The 11615-nt window shown below is 43.3% G+C and overlaps 1 protein-coding gene across 4 annotated transcripts in view; it reads right to left on the bottom strand.

Moving 5' to 3' along the window:
- Positions 1-4538: 4538 nt before the first annotated feature.
- Positions 4539-11615, bottom strand: part of LOC142487890 (mitogen-activated protein kinase kinase kinase 2-like) — a 155084-nt gene continuing 148007 nt past the window's right edge. For all 4 annotated transcript variants that reach the window (XM_075587932.1, XM_075587935.1, XM_075587933.1 and 1 more), the window contains 3 exons: positions 10240-10369; positions 8130-8307; positions 4539-6606 (listed from right to left, as the gene is read on the bottom strand). In XM_075587932.1, coding sequence (XP_075444047.1) covers positions 6378-6606; positions 8130-8307; positions 10240-10369 — 537 coding nt within the window. In that variant the 3' untranslated portion in view covers positions 4539-6377. The remainder of the gene's footprint in view (positions 6607-8129; positions 8308-10239; positions 10370-11615) is intronic.

The following is an 11615-nucleotide window of genomic DNA, read 5'->3' as shown; positions in this document are numbered from 1 at the left end:
CTGTGTCTCTCCCTCCTGCACCCACTGCCTGCCTGTCCCTGTATCTTCCTCCTGCACCCACTGCCTGCCTGTCCCTGTGTCTACCTCCCTCCTGCACCCACTACCTGTCCCTCTCCCATCTGCACTCAGTGCCTGCCTGTCCCTCCCACCTGCACCCTCTGCCTGCTAGTCCCTGTGTCTCCCTCCTTCACCCACTGCCTGCCAGTCCATGTCGCTCCCTCCTGCACCCACTGCCTGCCTGTCCCTGTATCTGTCGCTCTCCCTCCTGCACCCACTGCCTGCCTGTCCCTGTGTCTGTCTTCCTCCCTCCTGCACCCGCTGCTCCTTTCTCCTTTATGTACCCCTCTGCCCCTCCTGCACGCACGCACTGCCTGCCTGTCTCTGTCCCTCTCCTGGACCCACTTTCCCTCTCCCTCCTGCACCCGCTGCTCCTTTCTCCTTTATGTACCCCTCTGCCCCTCCTGCACGCACTGCCTGCCTGTCTCTGTCCCTCTCCTGGACCCACTTTCCCTCTCCCTCCTGCACCCGCTGCTCCTTTCGCCTTTATGCGCCTCACTGCCCCACTATCCCTTCTGCACCCACTGCCTGCCTCTGTCCTTCTCCTGCACCCACTTTCCCCCCTGCACCCACTGTCTCTCATGCTGCCCCTTTCTCCTTTATGCACCCACTGCCTCTCTATCTTTCCCTCCTGCATCCACTGCCTGCCTTTATTTTAATATTTAATTAAAATACATATCTGTGGCACCCTGCTAAGAATTTCCCTGCATGTCAGCCCTGGTAGTTGCAGGCAGTGTAGGGGTTAAAGCCTCACAAGACTCAGACATGTGAGTTAGATACCTGTTTGTTACTATTTTATTGCTTTATTCTGGAAGTTGCTAGATGTCACATGCTGTGTAGTGTGACCATCTGCAACATGTAATCCGCCCAGTTACTGGGGCAGAATGTTCACACCCCCTGGGTATACAAGGTGGGGACCCGCCCTTTTATCCTCAGACCATACCCCAAGGAAGGATCCTTTAACATCAGGAGGTCTCCAGCCTTTCCCAGCCTGCAGGGCAAGCCACGGGTTTTATTGTTTTCTAAGGCATGTATTTAGTCAGTCCAAACGGTGACGCACGTGGCATGACATCAGAAGGGTAGGCCTCACTGTGATTGGTTCACAGTGTCACGGCAACCGCTCAAATACAAATTTCTTTGTATTTACACCAAGCTGCCGTGCGCGCGCGTGTTGGCAATGGATACACTGTCATAGGAAGGCAGGTATTTTTCATTGCCGTGTGCACAGCCGCACATGCGCCAGCGCTTAGTATAATAATAATACCGGCCTACGTTAGGGTCCGTCTCCTAATATAGGGGTCCTAGTCATATTGCACTGAGGTAGGATCCTGTCACAATAGGGAGTGGATGATTCTGGGAGAGCTGCTAAGCATGGCTGGGAAAGGTTCTGGCCTGGGCTTAGGCAGTGGAGGGAAGGTTTGAAACTGAGCCGCTCTCCCTACAGACCTCAAAGTGAAGGACATTTAAGTGCATATCTTTGAAACCTGAAAACCCCTGTCCTGCTGATGTGAGCCTGCTATTAAATAAACATCTCCAGTTAAAAAGTTCTCAGCGCCTTTTATATTTTATTTGATCACTCCTCAACTACAGCTGTGGCACGGATACCATCAAGGATACCCTGAGAAGACGGGTAACCACTGCGCTAACACACACCTTGGAGCAGGTACACACCACTGTCACAGCCAAAAGACTGTATTCTACCTCCATTATTATTAGTACACCCTATCCTTGCAGCCGGGAGGGGATAGGGGTGTTACATATCTATGCATTTCATCCGAATACAATCATTTTATAAATGGAAAACACAGCGTGTGGGCGCATGCACATGTACAGTACACAAAAAAGATATAAAGTTTGAAAGGATGTAAAGCTCAATCCCGTTATAACGCGATCCATTGCAACGCGAATCCGCGTATAACGCGATGCAAGCGTTGCTCCCAATTTTCGTATATATGAATACTTTACAACACAATTATTGGTATCTTAAATACTTTATTGTACAATGCAGACAATTGTACATTATTTCTAACGCGATCCGCTTATAGCGCAATGTGATTCTTTGGACCCCAAGCACAGCGTTATAAGGGGGTTGAGCTGTACTTCGCTCAGTAGGGTGCACGCATTTATTCCATAAAAAATGTGTAAAATGGTCGATGTTTTTGGACATGTTCCTATGTCAAGCTTTTTTTTTTTTTACCTATATGTAACCCCCTCTATTTTCACAGTCTATATGTGCTGTAGTGGGTTCCGAGTCCTTCCCTTAAAGCAGCCGTCCAAGCTGCCGTTTAGTTTAATTTGTTTTTAAATTCCCTTTAATATGTGCATCAATACAATCCACACAATTATAAGTAATTACAGTAGCTAATTTGACAATCGATCGGCGAAGATTCAACTGGGAGATGGGGATCACTAAATGACTGCAAGTCATTGTCAGGAGTATTGACTCAGCATCTGTGCCTTTGTAAATGGTTGCTATTGAAACAAAAAAGGCTTGTTACATTATATAACATTAAAAATGTCATTCAGATTTGTTTAAGAAAAAAATGCTAAAAAAAAAGTATTTTCTGATAGTACAGGACTGATTCCTTGTGTGTGTGTCTGTGTGTCTCAGTGTATGTGGGTGGGTCGGTCCGTGTGTGTGGTCTCCGTCTCCCAAGTGTGGCAGGGTGGCATGCGTGCTGAGTTGGCGGCTGGTACGCATGCGCGCAGAGCCGGCACATGCGTGGGACAATCTCGGCCTCTGCCTCCACTGCCTTCAATCTCTGTGCGACCTAGAAAGTTGAGGTATGTGCATGCGCACGGGCCTGAGGACCCTTCTGCACATGCGCCGGGGCCCGCAACCGTTTCTGCGTCATGACGTCACGTCCATCATGCGTTTTTGTGATAACTAATGACATTTTCCCCATCATAACACTGTAGGCGACATCAAAGAAGTTTCACTTTGAAAAAAAAAACCACGTAGGACATTGCAGGGGGAGATACCCCCAAAGGGGGTTGTGGAAACCCGGCTCTATGCTTTAAGAGGGCATATGCGTATTAATATAGGAACCCAACAATTGAGGAGGGTGGTGCTAGCAGGGAATGAAAGGTATTTACTTAAAATAAAAATATTCCCTTTTGGCCGCACTGAAGAGCACCCTTCAGAAGCAAACATGAATAATAGAATAATAGATTGGCCTGTTGTTAATATTGAATCACGTTTCCCACTATTAGGTGGGTAAGGGTTTAGGTGCAGGGAGTCAGTAGGCCCCTGCACTAGGCCAGAGACCCCCTTTAGGCCCCTGCTAGGCCCCCGACTCACCATTTCCCCAATTACCGTCTAGTGTCGGGGACACCGTGAAAACGCTGCACGGTGATTACGGCCTGTGGTCTGGGACCAGACTACTTCCCTGTTAGAGACTGCAAGGTGATATTATCCACGCCGGAATTCACCCCACTCGGAGGCGGGCGCCATCGTGGATGACCACGTCGGATCAGACGGATCCTCTTTGTTAATCTGCATCACCTGGGTGCTGGGGCTCCCAGGCAGGTACCCAACTAAGTACTGTACACCAACACTTCACGGATAGCGCTATCTCCTACACTTTGGGTGGGCCTTGACATTGGGAAGAGGGACCTCAGTGTATTGGTGCCTGGCACCCAATTTACTTTGGGGACACTCACTGGTGGTATCAGGTTGGGGCCTATATTACTGTGTGGTACAGGGTACCAATATTACTGTGTTCAGTAAAGGCTATTAGTATATACTCGAGTGTGTATATTATTGGTATTGTTCCTGTAACAAGCTTATCCCACCCCCGTTGGGATCCCTTGGTACACCCCAGGCTCCCAGCAGCGGAGGTTCAGGTCTCCTGTGAGCCACAGGTAACGCACCACACCCCGTAGCCGCCATATCTCCCATAGGGTGGGGGGAAAGTGCGCTACATTTGATTAACAGGATTCATATTTTTAACACTGCAGCTAAAATAGTCATGTTAAATCTTTGTCACTTTGCACGGCATCAATGTAATTGGGCTCACGCACAGCTTCCGTGCGGCTTCATTTGGTATTTGGAAGAGTAAAAACGACGGTATTGTTCCCGCAGTAACTTCCACTTATTTGAAGGAACAGTGGAGGGAGCAACGTTTCGTGAAAGGTTCATATGGGACCTGAGACGCTGCTCTCTGCACTGCTCCTTAACACTAATGGAAGTTACTACATTAAGAATACTGTGAGAAGAGCTCTACTTTGTATCTCCTAATGAGGGTTTCTGTTTCTCCTTTAGTTCTTGTCTGTTTGCGTTGGCCACACATACACACCTGTCCCCCCCTGAAGCTTTGCCCATGATTATTTCTGTCTTTATGAAGAGTAAAATGTCTTGCACGGCTCCATTTTTCTCACGGAAACCCTATGTATAAAAATCAAACCAAGAAATCTACCACGAAAAGGCACAAACTGAGTAAAAAGTTATCATCACAACGTGGTTTCATTCTTTTCTTAAATTTACACATTTTATTAAAAAAAAAACAGTCAATATTCGGAAAGGATAAAAATACATAGAAAAACGAATGACATTTTTTTAAAGCATGAAATTATGATTTTTTTTACCTGAATTTACAACATAATATTCACGCTTTGTCACCTAATAATCTGAATATACATGAACTTTTCTCCTGGCTGTGCATGGCATCCAAATAATAAATCACTTCGCATAGAATAAATCCCTTTACTTACCACTTACCCCTATAGTGCACAAGGGGTCTGAAATACATTGTGAAAAACATCCTCCATTACTGCAAGGGTTAAGTAATAAGGTGAAATACAACTAGGTCATTTGGTCATACGATGAATATATTCAGTTAAGATATAAATATGGGTCTCCCTCATACGTCAAAAGTTAACAAAATTCTGAGTTCACCGATTCCCATTACTTATCCCCCATACATAGAACATCTTCTATATAGTGTTCATATGGAAAGGTTTCATTCCTCAGGTTGCACCCTTCATTGTATGTATGTTATTATTTATATAGTGCCAACCGTGTGCACAGCACTTTACAGAATTAAGCCTACAGGCATTACAGGCCCTTGCTGTATCTGATGGAGTTTGGCCGTTACTTGGGAGTCCATACTGAGATACTATGGTGTCCCACCAGCCAGAAACTTGTTCAGCAGGTCCTCTGGCAGTTAAGCCGATACAGTGGACTTCAAAGGACCCCAGTCATTGAGATCAGACTCTAATATAAAGGGCTTGCGGTTCAAAAATTTGGTCAGGAACGTACTGCAATTAGCACAGTGCCATTTGTACATTGTATTTTATCTGCCATGGTGCAGCACTGAAACAAAAAAAAAACACCAATTGTTGTACAATTTATTTCAAATATTGATCCAGTGTTTTCCTCGGTTCCCAATAAAAAACCCATCTTATATTTTGGCTCTTTTTCTAGTGTTTCTAAAACTCCGTTCTAAGTGAAACAGTATGCGTCTAACCTTTCGTATAGAGACATAGATACATAGTTGCAGCCATTACTTAGATCTGCACCCGAGAACATATATTCTTTAGAATATTTGGGGATTCGGTGTTGAAAAGTTGCAAAGTGATATGTAAGTGCAGAGAAAGCCCGGAGATTCTCAGTGGCCGTGTTCTAACACATGCAAACGGGACTTTTTAAAAAAAAATAATCAAAATGACTCCTATTAATATGTATAAAGAGCCATACAGTATAAGCCTTTCACAGTTTGATCAATGGATTGCTGATAGCCATAGAATGGAATAGACACTGAGAAGGCCTGGACTTGTTATTTTTATGGAGCGTTGACATTTATAACATATGGGGGAAAAAAATGAGTGGCAGTTTTGAGCATTGCATGCACTAAGGCCTCATCAATATGCCACAAAGCCACCTTCTCTTTGCCAGGAAGCTTTCAGCACTATGCATTGGAGCTGAAAGATTCCCTGGCAAGGAGTAGATGGATTCACAGTATATTAAATACCTTCTTATATACTCTAGGCAGTGTGACAAATATACATTCTTGTAAGTTATTTTCACGGGCTTTATTCTTTGGAAAACAAAATGAAAAATTGCCTTTGGCAACGACTGATATCCCCTTCACAGGGTCAAGTAACAAACGTGATGCAAACCGATTTCCATCACTCTCTAAACGACAAACCCATCGACAACAGTCCATTTAACACAAAGTAGATTAACAAAACTATCCTTGAAACAGGTGAACTATTTGGCTGTATTAAGAATTCACAGAGTAGGAACCCACGGCTGTCTTCTTTTTTTCTTTTCTTTAAATCCTTCACACAGTTTACATTTTTTACAGTGAGATAAAAACTTAAATACTATGACTAACAAAAGGATGCCGCAGAAGTTCTTCTGCTGTGGGCCTCCGTTTTTCTTCAACAAATATTTGTTTAATTAAGTCTCTGCAGTAGTCTGAAACATTGTCCGGGAGACTGGGCTTTGTAGGTTGAGTGGCAATTTTAAAAATGGCGGCCATGGCTTCATATTCTGCCCACGGTGGCTTTTCTGTTAACATTTCCACAACTGTGCATGCCACGCTCCTGTGATGAAAAAATAAATATCAGAGGTTTCACTCTTGCATTTGTATCTCTTCAGTGCCAGAGAGGCTTGTAACACAATGGTAAGGAATGTATTGCCTGGCATTGAGTGGGGTAAACAAAGCATTTCAATTCATCAAACACATTACACACTAATCTAATTTATCAAATGAGGGGTTCATTAACTAATATCAAAATATATCCTGGGCTAAGTACTTCTAGAGATGGGTACGTTGACGATGTTGTTCTGCAACAAGTCCTCTGTAACAAATCATGGTTTGTCTACATATGATGGCTGTACTTCTACAAACTAATGCTGAATGCACTTTACAGCAGCACAAAGTTATATTGATAGTTGCTTTTAGTTGTTGTCTAGAATAAGCACACGTGGTTATTAGGAGAAACATGTTGTTGAATGCAAACTACATTACTAACCATTTAAAGTAGCAATTTTTATTCATTTTTTTTTAACCCCCAATCTTTTTTTTTTTTAATCTTTTTACAGGTTTGCAACCAGGTGGTCACCCAGAGCTGAACCGTACTGATTTGAACTTTGGGAAATTCCCAGTTCCCAGCATACTTACCTGTGAAATGATTGGGTTTAAATCTCCCTCCAGGAAAAAACAAATCTCATGCCAATTGGCAGTGACAATGTCACTGTGTGTGGTTTCCTAATTGATGGCCATTTAAATCCCCTTTGAAAATAAGGAAGCAATATCTGAAAATTCACCGGTAAGTATCTCAGGAATTGAGTGGTCCTGAGGGCTTAAAATAGTGTGGGTCAGTTCCAAAAGACCTCCCCTCCCCCCCCCCCCCCACCCCACCGTTTGAATGGTGTATAATTTTTTTTTTTTTTAAAGAGGAGGATTAGTTAGGGGTGAATCCTGTGTTAAAGTAGGCCTTGGTCTCCAGAGTGTGGTAAATAATTACACCTCTAGCCCCCAAACTGTTCTGTCGGGTAGCACAAACTACAAGTTCAACCAGCAGGAAAGAGTAGAAAGATGGTGGTGGGTTGGGATGGGGTGGTCGTGGGATGGGGTGGTCCTGGGTTGGGGTAGTGGAGGGTTGGGGTGGTGGCGGGTTGGGGTGGTGGCGGGTTGGGGTGGTGGAGGGTTGGGGTGGTGGCGGGTTAGTGTGGTAGTATTGGTGGGTTGGGGTGCTAGAATTGGTGGCTTGGGGTGGTGGTGGGTTGGGGTGGTGGTGGGTTGGGGTGGTGGTCAAGAGCACAGGATAACAACATAGATAAGGCAAAGTTAAAGGCCATAAAACATGAGCTAAACTTCTGTTTAAAATGCTTAACAAATACTGCCAGGACCAGTGTTTAAAAGTGCTTTTAAATTAGTCTTACACTGATATATATATATTCTAAAAGAAAAGAATTAAACCTCAATGGTTGTTAGTGTTTGCTTAATAAACAAAAAATAACTGGCTTTAGTTCAAGTTAGTCCTAAATGGGAAAGCACTTTTTAAAAATAAGATTTTAAATCTCCTGCATCTCTCATGTGGGATTTATTTGGCATCCTTACCACACATCTGCTTTCCTTCCATATCCTTCTCCGCTGATCACCTCTGGGCTCATCCAATACGGCGTCCCCGTCACCGACTTAATGCCAGTTCCGGACATGCAGATGGTTTGGATGCGTTTGCTGGCCCCGAAATCACCAAGTTTTACATTCCCAGCAGAGTCTCTCAAAATGTTGGCACCTGCACACACAGGACAACACACGTTTGTAGTGTAATCGGTGGGAAAGATAATCCCGTCTTTTACCATTGTTATGCTGAGCACACATTTAGTCAATCCAGGAAATGGCCAGGCAATATGCCACCTTTTAGCAGAGCCAAGGTTTTATCTCATAAATTCAGCCTTCCTGTGATATCTTATTCTCTTGCCTGCGCTGTGTTCCTGTACTTTCATTTATAGTCAGAGCTATCTTTAATAAACAGCTCAAGGTTGACATTTTTTTTTTCTCGACAAACGCACAAAAATTACACATAATTGCTTTAAAATCATGTAACTTCCTTCCCCAGATGACCATCTGAAAAGATCCCCCCAAAAATATTGCGTTGCGCAGAGCAGCAGAGAGACAGGTCTTTGTGAATGAAAAATTACTTTATTAAAGCGGCATTAAAAAAAAACAAACGGTGGAGGGTGCAAGACCATGTATGGTCACCTCTTGGATCAATTGAATATCATTACGGGGCCAGGCACTTGAGCACCCACCCAATACCTATACACACTCCTTGACCATCTGAAAAGAAATGGAAACATTCCAGTATCTTTATTAACCTCACCGGCTGTGAACGGGTCTGGGGCCATATGTACTAAGCGGTGCTATGCCACCAGACATTACCCTATGCCAGAAAACACCATCCATTGACCTGAATGGGCACAATGGTTTGGATGCGTTTGCTTGGCCCCCGAAGTCACCAGGTGGAGGAAGGTGTCTCGTACAATAGCACCGCCTCGTAAATATTATGGACATATTTATAAGTCGTGCTGGTAGCAAAACAACATAAGGCGTTGTGGCATTGCAAAGTACTGTATAATCAGTTGAGTAAATCATTATAAAAGATCATGAGAAAGGACTTCATGCCAAATGGAATGGTTTGAAATATTTTCCTAAAACTATGGAGCTCTTGGTATACTTTGGTATCCATTACTGTGTGAAAAACACAAGACCAAAATATATATAATGATGGTAGAAAATAGGAGAAGCCATAAAGATGGCCTGGAAACATTCCCATTGTTCAATATCCCAGGAAATAGTGTGTTGTCACTGTTGCTCAAAAATTACTAACAATTTCCCGGTACCACACGCTGAGCTGGTGGGCTCCATACAAGGCCCATTCAGCCATAGTAAGGAAGAAAGAGCATTTTGGCAGAATTCATTATTAAATAAACAAGAACTCTGGGAACGATGCCCAATTCAAAATCAGGAGTGACCGATTTATATTCAAGGGGTTCAAACATTTATTTAGAAGTGGGAGAACTTACAGTGGTTTGAAACCTAGTTCCAGCTCAGTGCGACCTATGGAACATATTTCGCCTATAAATTATTTACGCTTTAAATATGGTTTGTGTTATAAACTAAAGAAAATCTATCACTATAATAGAAATGTCATACCAACATTCAGACCAGTTTCTTCCCTAAAATAAACAGCTGTGTCAGCCATAGAATAGTCTGCGTGTAAATAGAGGTACTACTTGAAGGGCCATATTTACTAAGAGTTGCCAATAAGCCATACAGTAATTGACTTTAAAGCCCATTTCACTGAATGCACCTTATACATTAGCACCACTTAGTAAATGTGTCCATAAGTCTTATTTGCTCTCTACATACAGTACAAGTTGCACTAAATAAATGGTTTCAACATATGTCCTATTGAAGAGCCTCAGTGTGTAGCTTTCTAGGGAAACTCAACCATCTCAAAGCTGAGTATTCTATTACTTTTCCTCTCCTGCTATTCGTTTAAGCATGAAACCTTCAGTGAATTAACCAGTTCCTTTACCAGTGGGACATACAATGCATCAGGGTGCTCATCACACACCTTAAACACTATACCAGATTATCCATAGCTTCCCGCGTTCATGACACATCTATATTACATGGATAGGAAACAGAGTCATGCGTTTACCTTTGATGTCTCGATGTACAATCATATTACTATGTAAGTAGGACACCCCGCGCAGAATTTGCCGCGTGTACCGCCGGGTAACATTTTCAGTCAGCGCACCGTAAGATTTCAGCTGGTCCTTAATCGAACCCTACAGCAGAAACAACAGGAAACGTGAGAGCTGTGCGAAGGAGTCAGTGCCGGGACAATAGTGCATCTTCTTGCTTTCATTGGTAGGGGATTGTAGAGCTACAATCTCCCGTGGTATCTATAGCATTCAATTACAACGAAATGGGCTTATTTCTACACGTTTAAGCTGCAGACAAAATAATAAATGCATGAAAAATCAATAACATATACATGAAACTTGATGTTACTGATTTCACTTTTCATGTTCAGTATAAATGGACCAAATCAATGTTTCGCTTCCGACATTGTGTGCCTGTTCTTTTTTTCTGTTTGCCATTATCAAAGATCCATAGTACGGATTTCAGCCCATATTCGCCAAGCAGTGCTGCGCCCTAAGGCGCCTTTTTGCGCTTGAAGACACGTTACAGCCCATTCACTTAAATGCCAACTATATTGCTTCGGCAGAAACAGCGAGTTCTAACTTCCATCTCGCCTTGCCATTCATAATTGTATTAAGTATCATGTTTGTCTGCACAGAGTAAATAGGAGAATATACCGTATTACAATTCCAATGCAGAATTATTCTTAGAGTCTGTTCATGTGATCATTTTTTCTTTGACTCAGAAGAAGCAAAACCTGGTTAAGAGAAGCTCCATAGACAACTGGCACTCGTAATGATGAACATTGAATCTAAGGGTATATCATTTACCCAAACAGCCCAAAAGGGGTCAATTTGACCTGTAAGGGATATGTACAAATAAATTGGGGAGTGTCCTGATAATAAAAAAATAAAAAAAATATTGTTAAAACTTTACTACTGACCTTACACACAGCAAAAGGGTTACCTCTGCCAACTAATAAACAAGAAACGTTCATATTACAAGGTGCTTAGCCCTTCCTGCCGGAGTGGCCTGCAACACATTGCTGTATTTAAGGCCTCTTAGGCGGCAAAACAGTTAACCTATAGTGTTGCCGCCATGTGATTGTTCCTAGAGCAGTCACATGACCCAGAAGTGCCAGAAGTCTCTGATGCCGCCAGGCCTCCAGCAAGTCTGGGTCATGTGACTGCTCTAGGAGCAAATCACATGAGACGACCAGTCCCAGGAAATGGATGTGGCTGCATTTTTGTTTTGATTGGGCTGTCCATTCCATAAGAGCAGTCTGCCCAATCACCACCTAGAAAATGAGCAAGTGCCCATGATATATCTGATCCACCATTAGTGCTTCTGGTGTGCCGTAACCAGGGAGGTCACTGGAAAGGTTAACTG

Source organism: Ascaphus truei, chromosome 2 (assembly GCF_040206685.1).
Source record: "Ascaphus truei isolate aAscTru1 chromosome 2, aAscTru1.hap1, whole genome shotgun sequence".
In the NCBI taxonomy this organism is placed as follows: Eukaryota; Metazoa; Chordata; class Amphibia; order Anura; family Ascaphidae; genus Ascaphus; species Ascaphus truei.
The sequence above is the reverse complement of the archived record's forward strand: the minus strand, read 5'-3'. Positions and strand labels throughout refer to the sequence as shown.